Consider the following 27,990-nt stretch of genomic DNA (forward strand, 5'->3'; position numbering starts at 1 on the left):
GTGAAACTACTAGTATTAATACATTTGAACTGGATTTAATTTTTGCATGCATGACAACTCCTCCTTTCCTCTTATTTTCACTACTGAAATGGGTTGTCAATTTATAGTTCTCTATGTTTAACTCATGGAGTCCTGTATTTATATGGTAATCAGAAAGACATAATACACCAGCTTCGTTTTGACATTCGACATCAAGTAAACAAATAGGGAGTTAGCTAAATTTGTTATTTAGTCTTCTAAAATTATGATGCATAACAATAAGGCTTTCATAGTTACTTTTGTGAATTCTGTAGAGCACACTCAGAACCACTCCAAAGTTTACTAGGTTTTCTGCTGAAAAAATAGGTAGTGTCTGTGAAACATTAACATTCCTGAGACCTGTAATTTGTAGTTACAAGTGGACAAAACACTAATTCAGTCATTGGAATAATGGTTTTTACTGATCTTACTACAGGAGCAACAAGTTATTGATGGAAATCCGCAACAAAAATCACAAAATAAGTGTGCACAAGATGGTAGATATTACTAGTGACAAAATTCAACAACTGCACTAATCTCCTCACAAAAACTTCCAACATAAAAAATTCTGCATTTGCTGCATGCCACAGTTCTCAAGTTTTGACCAAAAAATGATGTAGCAGAGTATTTCAACTTCTTGTATTGATTTATATGATGAAAGAGATCTGAACTGTACAAGACAGTCTTGAGTCCATGTGAATATCAAAATCATGTATACATGCCTCTGAAATTTCAACAAGGAAGGTACAGACCCTTTCTCAGATGGATTTTCCATGAGCAAATAGTTGACACAGACATAATTCTGACTGTGCATCATTCAGGGAACATTTCAATATACAACTTAAAAAATAAATGAAAAGACTGACAAAGAAGAAGTTAGTGTTTCAGCGAGATGGTACACAAGTTAGAGAAAGAGCAATCAGAATAGCAAGAATACATCTGTTGTCATTGGAACTGTTTCCTTATTTACCTTACTTAGCAGTAACAATTTTCATTACCGGTATTTACCTTACTTAGCAGTAACAATTTGCATAAAATGAGGAAACACATACCCCCATATTGGAATGCTTACAGCATTTAACTCTCTTTTTTTCATGGGATGAAAAATTTGTATGTAGCTGAATCAAGATGATAGTCATTTAAGGAGATTTTTATCAGAAAGACTTTTTCCTTGATTTCTCATTGCTTTTTAGTTTGCCATATACTGTTTTCATACAAAATATTCCACTGAATGCAAGGTGACTGAAGATGGAGCACATTCGCAAACTGGTCAAAAAATTGGGAAAGGACATACACCACATGGCTTTCAAATGAGCCACCCAGGATTAGCCTTGTGTGATTTTGGAAACCATAGAAAAAAAGAGTATATCAGGATGGGTAGGTAAGAATGTCAACCCTGTTACTGTTGAATATGAGTCTATTCTTTTGTTTAATTCATTTCTGGAGTTACTACAGTGAGGAATATCTGCAGACTAACAGGTTTCATTATGTGGTGGCAATGAAGGGACAGTGATCATCTGAAATTAATTGGAAACACAATATCAGTGCCATCAGAGCCTACTAAGATTATGTAAAATTATGCTGATAAATATGTATTTCTTGGTGAAAATGCAATTTTAATATCTCTGTGGTTTTAACATTACAGTAAGCTGCTTCTGGGGAATCTCAGTGCCAAGAATTCATTATTGCAATAATTTTTACAGTGTTTCCATTTAGTTTGTCTTGGCAGTGACATAAACTGAGTAACTAGAGCCATCACTCATAGTGCTCCAGAAATATTCAGCAATGGGTGAGCAGGGCAATTGTATAATTCAGCACATGATAGCAGCTCATCTAAATACACACAGTTCATGTAGCCAGATTAGACATCCTTAAGATGACAAGTAGGAACTGTGGCTGCAGCAGCCAAAGAGTTAATAAAATTATCTCCAAATAAAAAAAATTTACCTTACCTCCCACACACTTTATCCTACCTCAACAACATCCATGGAAAAGTATGGTATCATCTGAAGATCATGATGCCATACCAAAGTTGGCAATGTGCATTGATACCACAGACATCAACAATGACTCACTGAAATCTGCAATGAAGGATGGGAGGTGTTCCTCTCAGCACCACACTGCTATCACATGGAGGTTCATATAGGGCCAGGAATGGACTCACGCTGTCCCAGTTTGTGACCTCTGAAGAAGCAGTCAAAGCCACCAAGTTACGCACCAGTGCTATTCAAGTCTCTATTAGAACTCTGCTTCTGCAAATGCTGAACTTTTACTTCAAGAGAAGAGTTTGTAATTGTGTGCATCAAGTGATGTGTTGCTCTTCAAAGACAGTTGTAAATGTTTGACTCAGTTCCTTGGCAATGGATAGTATACAGTTAAGTGAATCTTTTTTATCATTCTTGTAATGAAGTGAAGCAATGTTTCATATGTTGTAGTTCCAATCAGCCATCTCCCAGAGTGATCAAACAAACCACAGTTATTCCCAGACAACTGTAGTTTTGTCAGGTCATATCATAAAATATTTCATAATTTCTAGCTGGAAACTGTGTAGCTCATTTGTCAATGGTAAACTGCCAGACTGTGGTTTGAAAGGTCTCAGGATTGATCTCATTCTCGGACTTTTACCTGTCACTTTTCATTTCTTCATTCTATGCTATCGTTTCCTAAGGTGAAAATTCCAAGTTAAGCTGTGTTTTGGAAACTTCAGTAGGTCCCCAATAGCTGGCTGGGTAAGGCAGTTTAAGAGCAAAAGGAAGGAAATGCTATGCCACCTCCAATAAGACCACATTTAGTTTAGAGTAGATTAGATTAGATTCAGTTTTCGTTCCACAGATCCAAAAATGAGATCATTCTCATGGGTATGGAAGACATCAGAAAGAATAACACAAAAAAAAAAAAAAAAAAAACCAGAACATTTGAATGTAATACTCGCTTCCCAGATGATTTGTCAGGAGACTATCAAAATATGTGAATGCATTACAATAAAATGTAATTGCTAATATTCAAAGAATTAATGCACTGTCAGAATGAAACATAGTTATGCACTTTTAATAAATTTATCATACACAAGCTACCTAATCTTGACTTGTGACAAAGTGTTTTCGAAACTGAAATTTAACAAGACATTTTTATTTAAGGTGGTCTGTCAGTCTCTATGAATCTATTCATGTATAGAGTAGAAAGAGCTGTTTACCAAAAAATCTTTCAAACTCAGTTTAAACTTTGCTTTATCTGAAACCAAGTTTTTGGTGGATGCTGGAAAATTACTGAGAATGTGGGTTCGTGAATTCTGGACCCCTTTTCGACCAAGGTAAGTGATTTTATGTCTTTATGTTGATTGTTCTTATTCCTAGTACTGATAATATGTATTGAGCTATTGGTTGGAAACAGACATATTGTTTGCAATAAATTTCATTGAGGAATAAATGCACTGGGAAGCAGTGGTTAGAACACTAAGTTTTTTGAACAGGTTTCTACATGATGTTCTTGAATTTACACCACAAATGAGTCTTACTACATGTTTTTGCACTCTAAAAACTTTTGCTCAGTTTGATGAGTTAACCCAGAATATGGTCTCGGATGACATAACATAATGACAGTTAGCAAAGCATGTACTTTCTTTACATTTATATCTCCTACATCTGACAAGAGGTCCTAATGCCCAAAGATCAGTGTATTACAATCAAGACAACAGAGAATATGTGAAAATCAGTCATGGAATAGTTTCCATCCATCTTATATGGCATTTTCAACATGGCAATAATGTCACCACCATCTGGTTTCTGGGAATGCTCACACTCATTCAAAAAGTATGCTGAACCAAGGCAGTAGTAGAAATGAGGACAATGTCAGGCTCATTTGGATGACTCCTTTAATAGCCCAAAAAGGTGAATACCCTAGTATCATCTGACAGTATGATGCTCAGTCTTTTTTGGAACTGTCCTAGTGTGGGACTAACAGATTATCCTAAGGGCCAAACTGATAGAGTACCAAAATCTCATGATGATGTTATGGCAGGCTGTCAAGGCAAAGCAGTGTCAAAAACTGTCTAGAGGTGTGCTTCTTCTTTATCTCAATGCTCCCACTCATTACCACAAGACACACTCAGACAGGCTGTTTCTTTCAGAAATGAAATTCTGTCTTGTCATCTGTATTCTCCTGACATGACAGCAAGTGACATCTTCTTCTTTTCTCAGATTAGAAAAGCATTGGTTGGCTGACATTTCCATAATGACAACAAAGTAAGTGTTGAGGTGGAAAGTTTCCTGAACAGCAAACCAATATCTCCACATTATCAGTCACTGGTAAAGGCAGTCACAATGAAGGGTGAATATGTAGAGAAGTGCTAACACCAACATCAAGTTTCATGGTCGGGGCTTGTTTTTTTTTAAAGTCCATAATTACAACTTTATCGCTACTCCTCAGATTTGATTATAAAAGGAGTCCATGCATATTATTTGATTAGTTCAGTGGTTATAGAAAAGTTAAAATGGTCAGGGAGATTGAGGTCAGTATTAATGTCTCAGCAAGCATCATACTCCCCCCCCCCCCTCCATTGTCACAGTACAGGGCAATCAGACATTTCACATTTCACATGTAATGAATTTTAATCAGTTCGCCCATCCTTGCTCTTCTTTTCTTTTTACGAGAGCATTTGTGTGTACTGCAAGTGTAGCATGCAGGTTGGGCTATGGTCTACAAATCAGTTTTGCAAATGCATATTATCGTTACTCATTGGTGAAAACATGGGTGGAATGCAGCTTCGACATTAACAACTGCAACCATTTTATGTAATCAGTCTTGAGGGAAATGTTAGTAGAAATCTACCATGTTTCTCTTGTTACTGAATTTGTCATTATATTCCCTGTCAAACTACAGATCAGTTATTTCAAGCAGCAGATCAAAGTGAATGGCATCAAGGTAAATATGGAGAGGAAAACAAATGAAAATCACTCTGTAGTGCTGTCAAAACTGGAAATCTTCCTTAAGATTACACAAGAAAGGTGGATATAATTCAGAAACTGTTAATACCAGAGTCCTTCAATGAAGACAATTTGGAAAATTAACTGCATATTCTTTGTCAAACTGATTATTGACACAGAGGAAATTTCATTTTGAATACTTGTACAGGATTTATGAAATGTGCTTTCAACAAATCTTTACCCTGAAGTGAAATGTTAAGTCATTTGGATGGCTGGTTGAGTTGGTAGGGAATGCAACACTGCTTTTCCATGAGACCAATTAAGATCAAGTGCACAGGCATTACTAATTTCCACAATTATCTCATACAAATGACAAAAACAGGTCAATTTAACAATAAGTCCCTACTACCCTACTACACAATTGCATCTTACTGTAATAGGGCAGGGTCCAATCAATATCTTCAAGAAAAGTTTCTAATTATTGCTATTAAAGTCCATGATCTGGTATATTATTAACTGTATGCATTGCACTAGTTTTTTTTCAGAGTGTCATCATGTGCATATACTTTCTCCTGGTGACTCATGTACACAACACCTTTGATTTCACTGGGTGCTGGAAGGGTTTTCTTCTTCTGATTCAGTTTAACTACAAGTCCTGATTTATTTAAATCTCCAGCATCTTGAATGCTGCTAAGAATATTCTTCATTGCTATTGACAAGTCCAGTACCAGTAGCTTCTCCACCTCAAGTTCACTGTTTATGCATTTGATGAAAATGTCTAACTGTGTCATGACAAACTCTGTATAAAGTTTTACAAGCTGACTGTGAATGTGAAGACATTGCTGGTGTTACACAATGCTGCCTGGCCATTCCTAGTTAGGCAGCTCCACTGAACCTTTCCAATTTCACAGCTGTTGCATCTGCTGTGATTGCTTGACCACAGATTGTGTGCACAGTTCCCCTTACTCCCCACCATGCTGCAACTTCTCTGCTCACTAGCAGGAGGCTGAGCAGGCACAAGTGCCCACACTGTAAATCGGCAAGTTGTGAAGCACTGGTCTGATTTGAAATCAGAAAAGAGGTTTAAAATATTAAGTCATGGATTTCCTCCTGATGATTTTTTTGTATGTTACCCAAATATGACACTTCTAAGAATAACAGTAACAAGGTCACAAACGTTCTTAATAAAGAAAGGAAAGTATTCAACACCAAGAAGGAAATAAATGTCAAGAACATTAACTGCCAAACATCTTCATACAGAAGTTTAATGGTTGTAAAAAAGGAGCTACTGGGAATCTTACTTTCAGTTTCACAAGCAGTGATTTTCCATTAGTTGCATACTGATAAAACAATCTGTGTTTTACATCTCTGTTTATCTGTCTGTATTGGTTGTGACTTAGCTCTGAAATAATTTCTATGCTTCCCTTTTTGTAACTGTCCACTATGAATGGAGAGCAAGAATCAGTGAAATACTATACTCATAGTGAGTTTCCCTTACACCATTCTATGTGAACAAAGGGAAGAAGAAATATGCAAATAGAAAACCTCGTCTCTGATGTTGAAGTATATCAAAAATAGGGTTTTAGAAAACTTTGAAGAAAATTAAACATACCTGTACATGTTCATAACCATTCCAGGAGAACAGTACCCACACTGTGTACCATTGAAAGCAGCAAGTGTCTTTTGCACTGGATTATACCCCATTTTTTTATTGCCAATTCCTTCAACTGTTGTTATCCTACAGTTGTGGCATGAAAATACTGGCATCAAACACTGTAAGATAACCATAAAATCATGTATTTTGGTGATCCAAACGTAATAGTAAATTGTTCACCAGAACATTTTGGACAGATCTAAGAGGTTATGAAGGAGACCAAAACAAACAATTATTGCCATTAAAATATGTTCATGTACACATGCTAATGGGTATTGCCAATAATGAGAAAGCATTAGTCATTGCAACAAGCATCACCATCAAGAGCTTTTGGCTCAGTGAGGATATTACAGACATCGTTTTGAAGCAACAAATCAAAATGTATGAGCTGTTTGATATGTGGTGTGACTGCTCATTTTTCTGCACACATATACTGGACCATGACCATGACCATCCGATCTGTCAACTTTCCACACCAATCCTAATGACTTGAAATGTAACAAAATGTCAGTGACAGTGACATGTGGCTCAATAATGTGTGGTTTACATGTACATTGGTAATAAGTTGTTTGAACCAATACACCATATAAAATTGAAAATAACTAAATTTAATTGGATTTAACCTTTTTTTCCCTCTCTCTGTCAATTAAACATCACATCTGCTTTTACAGACGCACCTCCTGTGATAACAGTTGTTTATTTTGGTCCCCTCAATTACCTCTTTGAGTTTGGCTGTATACATTTGGAGTATCATATACAAACTATAAGACATTTTTCTGCACAACTAGTGTACGAACATAAGCATTCATTAATACTACAACTTTTTTATATAGCAAACTTACAGAATTGACTGCAAATGATTCCACTTTTTTGCTGACAGGATGTTTCTTCGTAACCATAACGATACATGTTCCACAGCCTCCTTCATGGCACATTGCTTTAGTTCCTTTGAGGTTGGCATAATTTCTTATGTAAGTGTTCAATGAAGTACCCACAGGAACTGTGTTGTCCACTGTAAAATTAAATTATGATTTCCATTTTCTAGTTTATTGCTCAGGGGTAGAGTATATAAAACCAGCCTTTCATAGTACAATCTATTCTAATAATAATAATAATATTTTCAAGTAAACTGCTCCATACAACAATGGAAGGAACTGGTTCAATTACTGATAGTGAGAGGGATAAAGATATCAGCATGCCAAATAGCTGAGAAATGGAGTGGTCATAAGAACATATACAAAACTGGAAATGGTGATATCACCAAGAGCAAAGTCAATCTCCTGTTGGTATAACATTCCACTAAGGATAATGTGCTCAGCTTCAGTAGATGTTTCACAACCTGTGCCCCATTACTCCCTCCTCCAATAATAGCCATTATGAAGAAAATAAGTGCAATGAATTTTAGTTTGAAGAGGAAATTGACGCTGTTGCATTAAATTTAGATGGTACCTCAGTAGACTACAGAGCAAACACAAAATTTCTAGCTCTGAATATTAATTTCCAGTTGAAGCTGTGTGGTCACACAATAATAATTGTAAATAGAATGTCATCAGCATGTTACAAACTACTTGTCATCAGTGTAGTAGCCACCAGAAAGATCGCGGGAGGCGCACATTGGCACGGCGCGTCACGGGCGGTAGTTGCCGCAAGTAGAGTCCCGTCCACCAGAGGGCACGCGAGAATTCGGACGCGACCTCTGCCGGCGTAACAACAAGAACAACAACAACAACAACTCCAGCAGCACGGGCCGTGCCCAGTCAGTCAACATCGGGCATGCCTAGGACACAGTCCCGGTCTACGCTAAGTGAAGTGCGACGTAAACGTGAACAGTGTTTCTACACAATTGGCGACGAGTAGGGTCGTTCTTTCGCGTGTTGCGTCGTTGTTCCGGTTTCGCAGTTTCCCCACGGCATGGAGGATTTGGTGCGAGTTTTGGTTGCGCAGCAGACGGAACTCATGGCCACCATGAAACAAGTGCTTCCGGCGTTGCTCTCCACGCCGTCTGCTCCGGCGCAGTTCCCTCCTCCCTTTCCCCCGTATGATGAGACGGCGGAGGATTGGGACGCATATGAACATCGCCTTCGGCAGCATTTCCAGGCGTTTCATGTTGCCGATGCGGAGGTATGTCGTGCTCTCTTCTTGTCTTGGATATCTCCCTCGCTGTATCAAGTTTTGCGGCAGCTAGCGCCGTTGCAGGAACCCTCGTCTTTTGACTCATTGTGTTCGTTGCTGTCTTCATATTATCGCCGCCGCACGCATGTTGTGGCGGCTAGGGTCGAGTTCTATCAATGCAAGAAACAGCCCCATCAGTCTTACCGGGCGTGGGCCGCTACCCTGCACGGTCTTAGTCGCAAGTGTCATTTTGTCACGGAGCAGTCGCGAGAGTCGTATGCCCACGTTATGGTACGCGACGTCATTGTTCGTTCGGCCCCTGATAGGGAGGTCCGGCAACGGGCCCTGCAGTTAGAAGACCCTTCCCTCGAGGAAGTTCTGTCCATTGCTCAATCGTATGAAGTCTCTCACGCTGCAGTTCAACAGCTGGAAGCGTGGTGCGACGTCGCGGAGGTTCAGGGTGGCGCGGCCGCGTCCACTGTGTCCGGGGTGGACGACGTGCGAGCGGTACAATCCGGCCGTTACGGCCGCTCCCGCACGGCGCGTAAACAGAATTCCGGCCGCCGGCCCCTGTTGCCGTCCTGTGCGTCGTGCTATACACATCACGATCGGTCGGAGTGCCCCCAGCGTTGGGCCTTTTGTCGCAAATGTAATAAAAAAGGTCACATTGCTAAAGTTTGCCGCTCAGCCTCAAAAGCATCGAAGGAAGCAAGTACAGAGGACATGGACGTTGACATTCAGGAAGTTTCATCGGGCCAGGCTCCCGACGCATCGGCCCACAAACTCTTTATCGAGGTGTCGGTTCGGTCGTGCAAGTAGATACGGGCGCGGCAGTTTCGTTGTCGAATGCACAAACTTATTCCGACCTTGGATCGCCCCCGTTGGCGCCAGTTTACCGGCGTCTACGCGGTTATGGTAAACAGTTAATTCCCCTACTGGGTCAATTCACTACCGACGTGACTTACAAATCAGTCACTCGGCCTATTACTTTTATTGTTGTCAGTGATGCGAGCTCCGCTAACCTTTTTGGCCTGGATACCTTTCAAGCTTTCGGTTTTTCTATTGCTGACACCATACAGTTGGTCTCCGAAGACGTTCCCTATCACTCCTTGGAATCTTTGATCTCAGACTTTCCAGATATTTTTGAGGAGGGTCTGGGGCGTGTTTCCGATTTTGAAGCTCACTTAACGTTGAAGGCGTCGGCTCGCCCGCGTTTTCTACGCGCGAGGCAGATCCCCTTGGCTCTCCGCCCTCAGGTAAAGGAAGAGCTAGACCGGCTGACAGCCCTAGGGGTCGTTCTTCCCGTTTCTTCCAGTGAGTGGGCTTCGCCCCTCGTTATTGTCAAGAAGCCCTCAGGAAACTTACGTCTTTGTGGCGATTTCAAGGCCACCATTAATTCCCAATTGGTGGTGGACACCTATCCTTTGCCTCGTGCGGATGAATTGTTCTCCGCCGTGGCGGGTGGCCATTATTTTTCGAAAATCGATCTGTCGGAGGCTTATCATCAGATACCTCTTGATGAGGACTCCAAACGGCTGGCGGTCATCAACACCCCGTTTGGCCTTTACCAATACCAGCGGTTGGCTTTTGGAATATCCAGTGCCCCGGCGATATTCCAGTGTTATCTTGAGCATGTCACGTCGACAATCCCTCATTGTATTAATTACCTGGATGACATAATTGTCACAGGCCGCAGCACGAAGGAACACTTGCACAACCTTCGCACCCTCTTTCTCAAATTCAGGTCTGTGGGCTTGCGTTGCAACCTGCATAAGTCAACCTTCTTCCAACCGTCCATTGAGTATGTGGGCTACACCATATCTCGGCAGGGCATACAGCCACTAGGAAGTTTGGTCCAAGGTATCGTCAACCTTCCTCGGCCCACTTCGCTGAAAGAGTTACAAGCTTTTTTAGGCAAGATAGCCTATTACCACCGGTTCATTCCCAGGGCTTCCACTATAGCCCACCCCCTGTACTGCCTTCTGCACAAGGGTGTTCCTTTTGATTGGTCGCCTGCATGCGAGTGAGCGTTCACCTTGTTGAAGGGCCTCCTCACTTCAGCCCCTTGTTTGGCTACTTTTGATCCCCGTAAGCCGTTGGTCCTGGCTACAGATGCTTCGCAGTATGGGGTGGGGGCGGTCCTCGCCCATCGCAATGCCGACGGTTCCGAGCAACCACTGGCGTTTGCGTCTAAAACGCTTAGTCCCGCGCAGGCCCATTACTCCCAGGTGGAAAAAGAGGCTTTGGCCATTGTCTACGCTGTTACCAAGTTTCACCCTTTCTTGTACGGCACGAAGTTTCAGTTAATCACTGACCATAAGCCGTTAATATCGTTATTTGGCCCCGCCTCTCAGATTCCGGATAGGGCGGCCCACAGACTACAGCGCTGGGCCTTGTTCCTCTCTAAGTACCATTATGACATTCATTTTCGCCCTACAGGACAGCATGCCAACGCCGACGCTCTTTCCCGTCTTCCGGTGGGCCCGGATCCTACGTTCGATCGAGAGGAGATTATGTGTTTTCATTTGGATGTGGCATCCCGCCAAGCAGTTGATGGCTTTCCGATCACTAGTTCTCGAATCGCCAGGGAAACGGCAGCTGACCCGGTTCTCCGGCAAGTAGTTCGCCTCATTCAGCAGGGGTGGTCCTCCCGGCCTCCGGGCCGGGCCTCGGACCCTCTTCGTAATTATTTTCTTCTACGAGACCGCCTCTCGGTCTTGGAAGGAGTTCTCCTTCTGGCTACCGATGATACAGCTCCTCGCGTGGTTGTTCCTGCAGGTTTACGAAGGGAGGTCCTCACGTTATTACATGCGGGGCACTGGGGTGTTTCATGTACTAAAACCTTGGCTCGCAGACATGTGTACTGGCCCGGTATTGACAGAGAAATTGAGCACTTGGTGGCCGCCTGTTCCCAGTGTGCGAGCCAACAAGCATCTCCCAGGGCAGCGTTCTCTTCATGGCCGCCGGCAACCCAAGCATGGGAACGTGTTCACATCGATTTTGCGGGCCCGTTTCTCAATGGCTTTTGGCTCATTGTCATTGATGCTTATTCTAGATTCCCATATGTGGTTCGCTGCTCCTCAACCACTTCAGAAGTTGCAATCCAGGCACTAGCAAAAATCTTTTCTGTGGAAGGTCTGCCAATCACCCTGGTCTCAGACAATGGACCGCAGTTTATTTCGCAGACCTTCCAGGATTTTTGTAGGCGTTTCGGTATTCGGCACGTTTGCTCTCCCCCCTTCCATCCACAATCGAATGGGGAAGCCGAGCGCATGGTGCGCACATTTAAGACGCAGATGAAAAAGTATGTGCATGAATTTCCTGCAGAGGAAGCCTTGACGTTTTTCTTGACGGCATACCGGACCACACCAATGGGCGACCGCAGCCCCGCAGAGCTCCTCCATGGGCGTCAACCTAGGACTCTGCTGCACCTCCTCCGTCCTGGTCCTCGCCAGTCTTCACAAAACGAAGTACCTGGCTTTCCACTGGGTATGTCGGTCTGGGCCCGTGGGTTTGGTCACAATCCACGTTGGATACCGGCGGTGGTCCTGCGCCGAAATGGCCGCCGGCTCTATACCTTGCAGGCGGGGGATCGGGTGGTACGTCGTCACCAAAATCAGCTACGTCCACGTTCGGGCACCCACCCTCCGACCTCTCGGACACCGGCTTCCCCATTGCCGGCACCTGTATTGGTTTCACAGGGGACGTTACCTCCTCTCCCCGCTGTGACTCTGCCGCACTGCGATGGTTCTTGGCCTTGGCAGCCTCCAGTAGCTCCAGCACCGGCATCGCCATCGTTCGAGATGCCCCAGCGAGAGCCGGCCCCCCTAGCAGGTTCGGTTTCTCAGGGGGCTAGTTCACCTGTGGTTGTCCCTTCCCCTTCGTCCCCACCACTGGGTCTTGCCCCTCCCGGGGTGGAACGGGATCCGGAGTTCGACAGCTTGTCACCCGTTCTGTCCCGAGCTCCGGTTGTGGGACGACGGGGGCCTCTTCGTGTGGGTCACTTCCAGCCGTATTCGAAGGTTCCAGCTCGAGGGTTGGCAGATCCCCTCGACTCCGGCCATCCAATGGATGTGGAGGTCATCGCTCCTGCCCGACGCTCCACCTTCCGACGCAGTGGATCACGGTGGCTTCACCCCCCGAAGGAGGAGGAGTGTAGTAGCCACCAGAAAGATCGCGGGAGGCGCACATTGGCACGGCGCATCACGGGCGGTAGTTGCCGCAAGTAGAGTCCCGTCCACCAGAGGGCACCCGAGAATTCGGACGCGACCTCTGCCGGCGTAACAACAAGAACAACAACAACAACAACTCCAGCAGCACGGGCCGTGCCCAGTCAGTCAACATCGGGCATGCCTAGGACACAGTCCCGGTCTACGCTAAGTGAAGTGCGACGTAAACATGAACAGTGAACAGTGTTTCTACAGTCAGTATGTATATTATTCATATGTACAATCACCTCTTCGCTACAAATTTTTTATGTCACTGATGCACCTACCTTGATACTTCTTTCCATTGATGTGAAACACTGCCTCCTTCTGAAACCTGAAATTATTGAAAGATATTATTAACAATGTTGGTAGTTTTTGGAGAGCTCTGAATTCTAAAATATTAAATACTAACAACATTTCTTTTCAACAAGAGTGTTCAGTTCAGTCGTCTATGTTCTGAATGACATTAGACCAACACACCATTGTGATGCGTTTTAAATGTACTATAAAAATGACAAGCAAATTAAAGTGGATAACTGCCAACGTAAAAATGTCAAGTGCTAAAAAAAGACAGTTACTCAATTAACTTCAAATGGTTCAAATGGCTCTGAGCACTGTGGGACTTAACTACTGAGTTCATCAGTCCCCTAGAACTTAGAACTACTTAAACCTAACTAACCTAAGGACGTCACACACATCCATGCCCGAGGCAGGATTTGAACCTGTGACCGTAGCGGTCGTGCGGTTCCAGACTGTAGCGCCTAGAACCGCTCGGCCACCCCGGCCGGCTACTCAGTTAACTGGGAAGTAATACAAACATATATTTTATGAACTATGTAAAATAGCATAAAACCTAATTTAGAATGGTGGTAAGGGCAGAAAAAGAAATTAACACAAAAAATTTATTCTGAACCAAACAAATTAATGAAAGGCAATGTGAACAGTCATAAGGTCTAAACTTGATGCCACAGCTGGCAGTCTACAAATCTCAAAAATTCAATTTAGGTGACAAATTCACAGTAAATCCTTCAGAAATATCATAATATTTCAACAATTTCTTATAAAAGTATTAAAATCAGATGTTGATGTAAGTGGTTACCAATGCAACGTCCATCTTTTCAGCTACAATCAGGATAACAGTGAAGTTGTAACTAGATTGAGAGGAATTTCAGCTATGAATATAGAAGAAGTAGTATAACATTACAAAAAATAAGTAAATAATTCAACTGGTGGAATGGAACACCCACTAGAGCAATTAAAACGGTTTCTAGTACACCGTAATATCCGGAACCCCTATAATAACTTACCCGTCTGTAGTGACTCAGCAGTGATTGTGTCAGCTAACATGGAGAAATCTGTTGGAATTATGTAATACATTTATATCGGATATGAGAAAGTTCCAGAACATCGTTCTAGAATAAGTTATATCGAGTATGTTCGAGAAGTATCGATTGTGGTGACAGCTATGTTTGTGTATATATGCGTGAGTGATGAGGTGCAATAGGTAGTCTTCGTGTGTCTTTTATGAAGTGAACCTATGTATATTTTAATAAAGTATTTTATAAGTAAAAGTGTGAACGTGATTCAAAACATGGTAGCAGAGCGTGGTTGTTGAAAAGAAAAGTAGAAGTTAAATATTATATTGTGGCCGTCGCGTGTTATTCAGAAAGTTCGACATGGCTGATATAACTATTCCTGTATTTGATGGCGAGGACTATGGGAACTGGAAGCAGCGGATAATCATGTACCTAAAAATGAAGAAATGTCATACAGTGATTACGAGGGCAAAAGTGAGCTCAGACAACGAAACGTGGGATGAAGAGGACTTGAAGGCTATCAACTATATTTATGGTGCAATCACAAATAAGCAACTAGAATTCGTGAGTGACAGAGAAAGTGCTTTCGAGATCATGAAGAAATTTGATGAATTATATTCGAAAGAGTCTACAGCCCTTCAAATATTATGCAGAAACAAGTTGGACAAATTGAGGTTAAGTGATTACAGTGATACGGGGACATTTTTCAGTGCATTTGAAAAAACTGTAAATGAGCTGAAATCTGCAGGCGCTAAAGTAACGGAAAAGGAGAAGTTAAATTATATGCTGCGAACGTTACCAGAGTCGATGAGCTATATTGGGGACTTAGTGGACGTCTTGAAGGAAGAGGACCAGACAGTTGAATACGTTAAAAGTAAGATTCAATTATTGAATGCAAAAACTGGAAATGAGGAGGTAAAATCAAATGCATTTCACACAGAAATAAAATTGAATTCAAGAAATCAGGAGCAAGTATGTTATCGATGCGGCAAAGCAGGTCACTTCAAACGTGATTGTAACCAGGGAAGAACAAGTAACAGAGGCACATGGCATCGTGGAGTACATTTTCAAAGTAGCGACAGAGGTAATGGAAATATGCAGCGTGGAGGCTATAGCAATGTACAGCGTGGAAATTACGGCAACATGCAGCGTGGAGGTTATGGCAGCAGGCAACGTGGTCGAGGAGAGCAGCATGGTTTTAGCAGCGGTCGGCATCACAGCAAGCAAGGTTACCATCAGAGTGATCATGGTATGAGTAGTTTTATAACAGAGGTTAATTCTATGATAGGTCAAAATAGAACAGTAGAGTCAAGTAACAACAATCAAATTCAAATCAATTGGTTATTAGACAGTGGCTGTACTGATCATGTTATTAATAATGAGGAATATTTTTCTAAGAGTATAACTTTAAAACAACCTATAAATGTAAAAATTGCTGATGGAAAAATTTTGCAAGCTACTAAAGTTGGTAATGTAATTAGTAATTTTCCTGTCTATGATCAAATGGTTCCAATTAATATGCGAGATGTTTTCTTTGTAAAAGACATAGACAAAAACTTGATCAGTTATGCCAAAATTACAGATAATCACAAAAATGTATCGGTAGGGAATAATGCTAAAATTTTTGATAAGGCTAATGGATTGATTGCGATTGCATGGAAAGAGAGTCGGTTGTATAAAATGAGTAGTACTATTAATAAAGGAGAAGTTAATGTTAATGTTATGAGTAAAGACAATAATATGACAACAAAGGAAAAATGGCATCGCATTTTGGGACATGTTAATTTCAATTATCTAAATACTTTATGTAAACATCAATTGTTAGATGGGGTTCCTTCAGAACTAGAATCAGAATTTATGAAATGTAAAATCTGTATCGAAAACAAAATGCATAATGTTCCTTTTAAAAATAATAGAACCAAAGCAAAAGAAATCTTAGAAATTGTTCACACAGATCTAAATGGGGCTCACTCAACTACTGGAATGCATGGGGAAAGATATTTTCTTTCTTTCATTGATGATTACAGTAAGGCAGCTCGTGTTTACACCATAAAATCTAAAGATCAAGTATACAATTGTTTTGTAGAGTATATTAATGAAGTTGAGAATCTCACTGGGAAAACTGTTAAAAAGATAAGATGTGACAATGGGAAGGAATATTTAAATGAAAATGTCTATGAATTTGTGAGACAAAAAGGAATTGTATTGAATGCTTGTCCACCTTATGTGCATGAGCTTAATGGTACTGCTGAAAGGTATAACAGATCCATCATGGACATGTCTCGGTGTCTGCTAGCCGAAGCGCGAGTAGACAAGAGATTTTGGCCTGAAGTGGTTTGTGCAGCAGCGTACCTCAAAAACAGGACTTTAGCTAACACCATTGAAAAGAAAACTCCTTATGAGATATTACTGGGGAAAAGACCTAATGTTAATCATTTGAAATTGTATGGGAGTAGAGTTTTTGTAAGAGTACCTGAGCAACTGAGGAAGTCAAAATGGGATAGGAAAGCCAATTTGGGGTTTTTAATGGGTTATTGTGAAGTAGGCTACAGAGTGCTAATAAATAATAAGATAGTTGTTGCTCGACATGTGGACATTGTTGAAAGTGGTGTTAAATGTATTGGGTTTAAAGATTATGATTCAGTAAGTGAATATTTTAGTGATTCTGAGCACGAAAGTATAGAAAATGAAACTGAACTAATAGAAAAACAGAAGGAAATTGAGAAAAATGAAAAGCTTTCTGATAATCATGAACCAGAGAAAGTACTTGGGTTGAGGAGATCAGCTAGAGAAAGAAAACCAAAAATAGTAAATGATTATGTTTACAGCAACTTTATTTATGTAAACTTTTGCAGTGCAAATAGTCCGGAAAGCTTTGAGGAGGCGATTAACAGCGCCGAATCAAATTATTGGGAAAAAGTGATGAATAAGGAAATTGATTGTTTGAACAAAAACAAAACATGGGAATTAGTAGATAAACCAGTTGATAAAGAAGCCATTGATGTAAAGTGGGTTTTCACAAAGAAATCAGAAAGTGTTTACAAAGCAAGATTAGTTGTCAGGGGGTTTCAACAAAAAGAAGTCGTTGAGGATATTTATTCTCCAGTAACCAATATGCAAACATTAAAGATTTTGCTGTCATACTGTTGTCAAGAAGGTTTGCTTATAGAACAAATGGACGTAGAGACTGCGTTTCTAAATTGTAAAGTTTTATCTGAAGTTTATGTAAAGCAGCCAAGAGGATATGATGATGGTACGGATAGAGTCTGTAAATTGTATAAAGCATTGTATGGTTTGCGAGAAAGCTCACGAGCTTGGTACAATTGTCTTGATGAGTTTTTAAGAAGTTTAGGTTTTAAAAGGAGTAAATATGATTATTGTCTTTATGTATTGTGAGATGGAGATGTCTTGATTTATTTGATTATTTTTGTCGACGATTTGCTCATCTGCTGTGTGAGAAAAGAAAAAATTGTTAAGATTAAGAACTTATTGTCAAAACGATTTAATATGAAAGATTTAGGTGAGGTAAAAAGATATCTTGGGATCGATATTAATTATGATTGTGAAACAAGAGTTATGAGTTTGAGTCAAGAAAAGTACATTGATTCGTTAGCTGTGAAATATAAAATTGAAGATTCGATCTTGTACAAAACTCCAATGGAAGTAAATTTAAAGTTAGAACCAGCGTATGAAGATTGTAATGACGTTAGATATAGAAACTTGATAGGTGCACTCTTGTACGTAAGTTCGGGTACTAGACCAGATATTAGCTATAGTGTGAATTACTTGAGCAGATTCCAAAGTTGTTACAGTAGTACTCATTTTAAATATGCTTTGAGAATTTTGAAATATTTATATTTAACTAAAGATTTGAAATTAAACTATTGTAGGAATGAAAGTGCTGAGATATTAGATTGTTTTGTGGATTCAGATTGGGCAGGTGATAGTGTGGATAGAAAGTCAACTTCTGGTTATGTAATTAGATTATTTGGTAATGTTGTATTTTGGAAGTCAAGAAAACAAGCGAGTGTTACAAAGGCTTCAACTTTCGCAGAATATGTAGCATTGTCTGAAGCTGTAAGCGAGGTGAAACTTATACATGATATTTTAGACATTTTTAATGTTAAATTTGAAAGACCTATTTTCATATATGAAGATAATTCAGGAGCATTAAATATAGCGAAGTTTGGTCATTTTACAAAGAATTCAAAATACATAGAAGTACATTACCATTTTGTGAATGAGTATTATTTACAGGGACTCATTGATATTGTTAAAGTAGATTCAAATGAAAATGTTGCAGCTATATTCACAAAGTCGTTATGTAAAGAAAAATTCATTAAAATCAGGAATATGTTAAACATCGCGATATAAATGTAAGGAGGTGTGTTGGAATTATGTAATACATTTATATCGGATATGAGAAAGTTCCAGAACATCGTTCTAGAATAAGTTATATCGAGTATGTTCGAGAAGTATCGATTGTGGTGACAGCTATGTTTGTGTATATATGCGTGAGTGATGAGGCGCAATAGGTAGTCTTCGTGTGTCTTTTATGAAGTGAACCTATGTATATTTTAATAAAGTATTTTATAAGTAAAAGTGTGAACGTGATTCAAATCAAAATCCTTCTGGTCAGTGGTGCTGTGGTACTGCAGTATTATCTTTGGTAGTTAGTTTGTTCTGAGCTTCTGTAGTATGTGTACATATTTTACTTATTTCTGCCAAGGAATAAAGCGTACTATTATGAGCTTGTAGTCTCAGCCATTTTACACTCCTGGAAATGGAAAAAAGAACACATTGACACCGGTGTGTCAGACCCACCATACTTGCTCCGGACACTGCGAGATGGCTGTACAAGCAATGATCACACGCACTGCACAGCGGACACACCAGGACCCGCGGTGTTGGCCGTCGAATGGCGCTAGCTGCGCAGCATTTGTGCACCGCCGCCGTCAGTGTCAGCCGGTTTGCCGTGGCATACGGAGCTCCATCGCAGTCTTTAACACTGGTAGCATGCCGCGACAGCGTGGACGTGAACCGTATGTGCAGTTGACGGACTTTGAGCGAGGGCGTATAGTGGGCATGCGGGAGGCCGGGTGGACGTACCGCCGAATTGCTCAACACGTGGGGCGTGAGGTCTCCACAGTACATCGATGTTGTCGCCAGTGGTCGGCGGAAGGTGCACGTGCCCGTCGACCTGGGACCGGACCGCAGCGACGCACGGATGCACGCCAAGACCGTAGGATCCTACGCAGTGCCGTAGGGGACCGCACCGCCACTTCCCAGCAAATTAGGGACACTGTTGCTCCTGGGGTATCGGCGAGGACCATTCGCAACCGTCTCCATGAAGCTGGGCTACGGTCCCGCACACCGTTAGGCCATCTTCCGCTCACGCCCCAACATCGTGCAGCCCGCCTCCAGTGGTGTCGCGACAGGCGTGAATGGAGGGACGAATGGAGACGTGTCGTCTTCAGCGATGAGAGTCGCTTCTGCCTTGGTGCCAATGATGGTCGTATGCGTGTTTGGCGCCGTGCAGGTGAGCGCCACAATCAGGACTGCATACGACCGAGGCACACAGGGCCAACACCCGGCATCATGGTGTGGGGAGCGATCTCCTACACTGGCCGTACACCACTGGTGATCGTCGAGGGGACACTGAATAGTGCACGGTACATCCAAACCGTCATTGAACCCATCGTTCTACCATTCCTAGACCAGCAAGGGAACTTGCTGTTCCAACAGGACAATGCACGTCCGCATGTATCCCGTGCCACCCAACGTGCTCTAGAAGGTGTAAGTCAACTACCCTGGCCAGCAAGATCTCCGGATCTGTCCCCCATTGAGCATGTTTGGGACTGGATGAAGCGTCGTCTCACGCGGTCTGCACGTCCAGCACGAACGCTGGTCCAACTGAGGCGCCAGGTGGAAATGGCATGGCAAGCCGTTCCACAGGACTACATCCAGCATCTCTACGATCGTCTCCAAGGGAGGATAGCAGCCTGCATTGCTGCGAAAGGTGGATATACACTGTACTAGTGCCGACATTGTGCATGCTCTGTTGCGTGTGTCTATGTGCCTGTGGTTCTGTCAGTGTGATCATGTGATGTATCTGACCCCAGGAATGTGTCAATAAAGTTTCCCCTTCCTGGGACAATGAATTCACGGTGTTCTTATTTCAATTTCCAGGAGTGTATCTGCAGCATTCTCACCCAGGGTCTCTCTACAACTAGACCTACCTGCATTTATTGTTTCATCTTACATGTCTCAACAATCAAATGATGTCAAAACTTTAGTGCCAGGGAAGTATTAACACAAGACAGTGACTTATATAGTGTTCAGTTTAGTACTTCATATCAAAAGCAACAACTTTTGTCTTTTGTGTAATGCAAAAATAATACTTTCTTGGGTGCAGTGCCAGCAGTGTTGACAGTACCAACCTGCATTCAAACAATGTGCACTGACTACTGATCTTTTGGTTGACTTTGGAAACAAATGCAACTCATTTGCTTACCAACACGCTGTTGCTCAACATGGACAACACAGTGTAATTTTGCTTGATTCTGTCACACCTACCACACTGTGTACAATTCTGTTGAAACAATTTGCATCACCATGTGGAGGCTATCCAGCTGGGACACAAACACTTCTGCAGGATTTCCTTCCAAGTCACGACAGCTCGGAAGAACTCATATATTGTTGCTCTCTGACAAGCTGTGATACTAAATGCACACCAACAGTACCATTCACCTCAACCCACAAACCAAAGCTCCACCCTTCTGCCCTGAGCAGCCAACTGTGTGGTTTGCCATTGCTGATTGCATTCTCTATTACCATTGCGTTTCTGATTATAGCTTCAAGTTCGTGACATTATCAAGCAATCAAGGCAAGCACACTGACATTATTGGTGACTGTTTGGTCAACCCTGGCTATCAGCAAATATGACATGGCAAAGACAATGCTTCTTCAATGTCTCAGCAGAATGCCAGAACAGCAGTTATGCCAAGTTATTTATGATAAACATTTACACACTGAAACACCCTCCCAACTCTGGTGATGCCTTTGAACATTAAACATCACACTCATGCCTGATCCTGTAGAAACTGTGGTGGTTAGATAAGTTACCTTCTCATTTACAACTAGTAATGCTCTTGCATAAGCAGGAGTTATTAGAAAGACTTCTAGCTGCATGACAACATTGACAGTTCATTAATTGAGTGGACAACAATGACTATCTTCATTTCAGTCAGGTAAAATGATGCAATGGGTGGTGCAGTCAAGCAGAACCAAGTATGCACAGGTTCTGAGGGTAATGTCACTCATACCACCAGGGCAGTTTACCTGTATTAACGTGCCACAGCAATGCCTCGGCAACGTGGTTACCATCGTCGCTGGCGGCGCAGCGTTCCTGTCTATCGTGCTTTGAAGGCGATAGATATTGATCTTTCTGGACAGTTCAATAAGCAACAATTAATTGGAGGTCCAAACGTATTTCGTGGACTCCGTTTGAACTTTACATGTGATGTACAAGCTGTGTTTGGAGGTAGTACATGGCTCAAACTTGCTGTAGTATGGGGCAATCATTGTGATTATGGTGGCCTTGAAGCTTTTCCAGATGCAAATATTCTTACATGGAAGACATGGAGTATAGTAGAGACAACAGGACTCTTAGCAAAAGTTCCATATGGTACACTTGTTCCCAGTGTGCCATTTGTGTTGAGTACTAGAAGGAAGAAGAAACTAAATTCCAATGAGTATCTTTTTATATGGGCTAAAGTTGGTAATGGAAATTGTAAAATAAAGATAAATGGTGACTGTATGTTATATTACAGACAGTAAAGTTTGTCCTACCCGAGAGTTGCCTACTTAATATAAAGCAGTACATGTGTGGATGGTTGACTCTATATCCTGGATCATACTCACAACCAATACTTTCTTATTGATACTGGGTCTGAAGTGAGTATCACATGGTGTGAGCCACCACTGCCAGAAAAAAAAAAAAAAATTATCTGCCTTCCAACTACATTTGGCAAACAGCTGAAATACTGCAACATATGGAAACACATTACAAACTTTGGGCTTGGGTTTAGAAGACATGCTTCCATGGCAATTTTTCATCACTGACTTCAAGGAACCCATACAGGTGACTAACTTCCTAAAACATTTTCACCTCTCCCTTGATTTGGCACATGGAACTCTTCTACATCTACACTTTCACACATAGTCCACACCACTCTATGGTGCAAGGCAGAGGGTACCTTATACCACTACTAATCAATTTCTTTCCTGTTCCACTCACAAACAGAGCAAGGAAAAAAATCTGTCTAAAAGCATTTGTGTTAGCCCTAATCTGTCGCATCTTATCTTCATGCAACATGTACTGTGGCAGCAGTAGAATAGTTCTGTAGTTGGCCTCAAATACCAGTTCCCTACTGCAATAGTGCCTTGCAAAAAGAGCATTGTCTTCCCTCCAGGGATTCCCATTTGAATTCATGTATCATCTCTGCAATACTTGTGTGCTGATTGAACTTGACAGCAAAATAAATAAATAAATTAATTAATTAAATAAAATTTAAAAAAAATTTAAAATTAAAAAAAAAAAGAATCTAGCGGCACATGTCTCAATTGCTTCGATGTCTCCAACACACACAAACAAGATCAACAAATGCTTCAATTGTGACTGATGACCATAGATGTTTAGTCCCATAGTACTCAGAGCCATTTCAAGACTTGTGGCGGGATCATCGATATTAGAACTCACTCAGTGCTACCTTGATATCGAACAAGAAATACTTCGCCCACATCTTCTATAGTAGATAACGGTGCTGGTACAGGATGGACAGTTTACCCCCTCTAGCAGGAGTTATTGCACATGTGGGTGCATCTGTAGATCTAGCCATTTTTTCACTACACTTAGCAGGTGTACCATCAATTCTTGGTGCAGTAAACTTTATTACAACAGCAATTAATATACAATCAGAAAGTATAACTTTGGACCAAACAGGAGCCCAATGATTAGGTCTGTTCGACCTTTAAATTCTTAGATGATTTTAGTTCAGAACAGCATGAGCCAAGTTGTTTCTATCCTAAGACTATTAACCCATATTAGTACGAAAGGATCATATGGTCAAAATATTTTTTATTATATTAATATTAATTTATTTATTATTTTGACGAAATAATGTGTTGAATTTAGAATTCATTTTTGTAGATTTTTTTCTACAAATAGTATAGATACTTTATGATTTATTTATGTTTATTTTAAATTTTATTTTGTTAGTTATTTGTGTTTTAATTAGTGTGCCTTTTTTTAACTTTGTTGGAGCAAAAGGTTTTAGGTTATATTCAGATTCATAAAGGTCCAAATAAAGTAGGATTTGTAGGGATTCCACAGCCTTTTAGTCCCTCTATATGTGATGAAATCGAAGCACCTATGAAGGAGCTCACAACTGCACATGCATACTTGGAGCATCTTACTAGAGAACAATCTTATCGTCACAATATTATCACCTTGAATGAGGCAGGAAGTGTGGGGCAGCTGTCAACAGTCAGACACACCCCATCAGAGCAGCCTGCATAGTATACACCAATACTGATTCAGGTCAATCCAGTGTATCCTTCTTCAGGCACCCATGAGCTTACTGTTTGTGTCCTTCCAACACCAACACATTCATGTGTGCATTACAGACTAAGTGCTATCCACAATGGAACAGTTCAAAAAATTAACACCATGTCAGACTCTCCAGTCTGGCATAAGGTGCATGGATTAGCTCTAGATAAATTTCATGTGGCCAAGTTGGCTGTAAAGTAATTATTACAAGGTGGTATGGCCAGGCAGTTAGATAGTCATTGGGGTCCAACCATTCATCTTGTACCTGAGAAGGATGGTATATACATACTGTGCAGTGACTATCTGGCTCTCAGCTCCTGCACTATCCTGAACAATTATACAGTTCCAAATATGCAGGACCTAACTCATAATTTAGCTTGTGTCTCTGTGTTCAGTGTGCAGCACTGTAGAAAGGCTTATTTGTAGATTCCCAAGAACCAAGAGGTCGTACTAAAGATGGTTATTATCACCCCTTTTGGACCTTTACATGTGATGTGGGCTCAAAAATACAGTATAGATTAATCAAGGTTCACAGATTATGTTCTTTTCATGTTTTCCTTTTGGTACACCTTCTTAGATGATATTTTAGTCTTCTCTACTTCCAACATGAACACAACAAGCACCTCGAACTAGTTTTGATGCCTTCTGTAAAGTTGATCTTTTAGTCAATGATGACAAATATCAACTGTGACATCAATAGTTACCTTCCTTTGTCAATCAGTTAGCCTGCAATACAATGGACTGAGATCAATAATCACCTAGCATGCCAATAGAAATTTCAAGAATTACACTGATTCTTCGAAATGGTAAATTTTTATCACAACCAGCAACATCATGTAGCTGCCATCCAAGCATCATGGATGAAAGCATTAGGAGGCAAACACATGTCAAGCAAATGAGACATTCAACAGACTCTGCAGATGCAATAGGCATTTGAGCAAATTAAAGACTGCTTTTGTCAGGCTACAATGTTGTTACATGCACTGCAAATCTGTTTGCTCAGATAGTATTTACTGATATCTACACTAAATTACTCCAAAATACTTTATATCAGAGGAAATGTTAAGATAGGAACAGCACTATTGTGTGAAAGACTAGTCTTTCTCTGAGATAACATGATGATTTATTTATTTTTGATCCAATATCAGCTGATTAAATTTTGTTTTTGTTCCAGTCTTCTGGATAATCAGAGCCTTGCTTACTAAGTTACATATTCTTGCCTGGTATTATTATCTATACAAATTTTTCTGAATTTATTTGAGAGAACAATGTTAGATATATGGACATACATACAAACAATTTGCTCTTTGCAAAACATAGATTAAGAAATTTACAGTTTGTGACACAGTCTTCAGGTCTGAGATTCACATATTTACAGTTTGTGACACAGTCTAAGATCTGACATTCATATATTTTTAGACAGAAGGTCTTCTATCATACATGTGTACCAAATCTAGAAACTCATCTATTGAATACCAGGATTGTTTGGTAGCCATAATTTTATATTCTTTTTTAGTTCTGTAAAGGGCAATTTGGAGATATTAGGATGGTAACAATTCAGTAGTTTTCTGCCATTCTTTCCCATTATTCTAAGTGTCTTCTTCTGTACGACAAGTACACTTATATTACCTTTACTGCTGGACCCCCATACCTCTATCCCATAGCTTAGATGGGATTCAAATAGTGCAAAATATATTTGCCTCAGAGTGATAATCTTATAAAAAGGTGTCACTTTTCTTAGGGCATTATAGTAGCAGACTGCTTTTTACAAATATCATTTACATGATCAGATCAATTTAACTTTGCATCAAGTTAAGGAAATTCCGTTTAGAAGATAGTTAACACCCTGTGATTACTCATATTCTCAAAAACAAATTTTAAAATTCCCATAAAGTTAACCAATTTTCTTAGTTTATTTCTTAAAAATAAACAAATAAAAAAAAAAAAAACAGAAGCGTGTATGTATTAATCATGCGACATAGTATTAGGAACAAAGTATTTTTTGAACAAAAATTCAGATCTTTTGGTGTCTTTATTACAATTTTTCAATTTTCTCTTTCATCACAGTTTCACAAATACTCTCATTTACAAAGGTTTGCAAAGTTTTAACAAATCATAAAAAAATCATAATTTTTTAGTTTTGGAGAGGTATCGTGGAACTTTAACACATAGTTTTTCAGCAAACTTTGAAATAATGATGTGACACATTAACTCTTGACCTGTATAATTTTATATGAAATGGTCCAGTACATAAAAAAATTGAACCAAGAAAATAAACTTTGGCAGTTACTGGAGCCCTGCACTGGCTTTATTATGACATACAATAAATAACAAATTTTTAACTCTACATTTCCTTGCTTTAATCAGGGCAAACTCATTCATTGTGTCACTGAGGTCACATTTAGGGCATGTGTCATAGTCTATCAACGAGATAGTTGACAACATTTGACACTCTGCAAAAACCTATTCGAACTTCAGTAGTATTTTATTATCTGTAATTTGCTGCGACTGCTTTCACAAGATGTTGCAGTCTCTGGCATATTTGAGTACCGTAAGCGTATAGGCCCATTAATCCATATTTAAAATAAAAAACTTTAAAATATGCAGTTGGGAAGCCATGTCAGTGCACCTCCTTACCTCTTTCACCTGGAAACCGAAATGTTCCACTTATTTAACTGTACAAGTATCTCTAATAGAATTTGATAAACTATGTATCAGATAAACTTTCTTGCCTGTTTCCTCCTCTACCGCATTTCGCCCCAGTGGGGAGTCGGTAGAAATTACCGAAAATCAGAAGTAAAGAAACACATTGTTTCAGCATCATTGACATTCTACAACAAAGCAGCGAAGTTGTAACAAGAATTCCATTGCAAAAAACGAGGGACCTTTTTAAATGGCAGCTCTGCTCACACGTAGACCTATAAACCATGTTACTATAGATGTCTATTCAGTAGCAGTCGTTTCTTTGTTACGCTACTTGGACTAAATTACACTACAGAAATAACACTGCGATAACAATGTGTATTTACAGATGTGGGGCGAGTGAAAGGCTACTTCTCGAAGGCAGAACTTACGTCCCATAAAACAGGATCACGAGTCGTAAAGGAGAACTCGCGTACATACCTCTCCTGGTTAATTATTAACGTGGCTTCCTTTCTTGTTTCTTTTTCTGGTCAGAGTTTGCATCTTCTCTCGCCTCTCCTGCGGTACGGCACTGATCTGTCAAGGGCTCGGTAGAGGCTCAAATTTGCTTATCAAAGACACTGAAACACTGTTTCCTACCTACAGTATTGTCAAACAAGCGCGCTAATGTACCCAGCAGGTTTTTTTAAATTTAACCTCACTATCGATATAGCTGTCTCTCTGTTCATATTGTACCGTGAAGTATTTTGACACTTGTGCGAATGTCACCAATACATACAAAGCGTTTCTTGAATTAACTTTAGCACTGTGTATACGGAAAGAAGTAAAAGAAAAGAAGATACTGGTCCAGGGTTGGAGCTGGTACACCCATGAAAAACTGTTCTTTCACGATGTCTAATGACTACTGACGTCGCTGACATGGAAAACCTAGCAGTAGGTGGCAGCACAATGCACCTAATATGAGAAATATATGTTTTTGGGGGTGTCCGGATACTTTTGATCACATAATTTAGTTGTGCAGTAGTCTCATGTGCCATGTTGGGATTCTGTGTGTTAGCAACCTATATAGTAGAATCTCATGCTACACAGAGACAAAAACAATGGTGACATTGGATATCAGGGCTCCAGAAAACTCATCATGGTCTGCAGTGGTTTGTAGAAGCCCCTTCCAGAACCCAAACTGGACATTCGGTAAAAGATTTTTGGTTTCCACATGATAAAGGAGGTGTCACACCTTGGCTGCTTCACTGGTAGATGCTTATATTGGGGAGAGGATGTCTTTCCCAGGCTTTGGGATGGCTGTGAACTCTGCGTGGTTCCACGAAGCAGGGAAGTTAACAATCCTCATTACTGTGATGAAGAGGGCTACCAAATGGTCAACAGCCAGTGGTGACAGGTGGGGAGCATGTTGTTGGAGTGAGATTTGTCTCCCCAGCCTTCCTTGATGCTGGGCAGTGAAGCTGAGAGCAGATCTCATCAGCAGTAACTGCTTCTATGTCTTCTTTGT

General features: G+C 40.7%; 1 protein-coding gene across 1 annotated transcript in view; it reads right to left on the reverse strand.

The window, feature by feature from the left end:
• LOC126203718 (uncharacterized) overlaps positions 1-27,990 on the reverse strand; it is a 276,111-nt gene that overhangs the window by 168,653 nt on the left and 79,468 nt on the right. The window contains exons 2-4 of the mRNA XM_049938093.1: positions 13,202-13,248; positions 7,437-7,606; positions 6,553-6,713 (exon numbers count right to left, since the gene is read on the reverse strand). Of these exons, the coding sequence (XP_049794050.1) occupies positions 6,553-6,713; positions 7,437-7,606; positions 13,202-13,248 (378 nt within the window). The remainder of the gene's footprint in view (positions 1-6,552; positions 6,714-7,436; positions 7,607-13,201; positions 13,249-27,990) is intronic.

The sequence above is a fragment of the Schistocerca nitens genome, chromosome 9 (assembly GCF_023898315.1).
Source record: "Schistocerca nitens isolate TAMUIC-IGC-003100 chromosome 9, iqSchNite1.1, whole genome shotgun sequence".
Lineage (NCBI taxonomy): Eukaryota > Metazoa > Arthropoda > Insecta > Orthoptera > Acrididae > Schistocerca > Schistocerca nitens.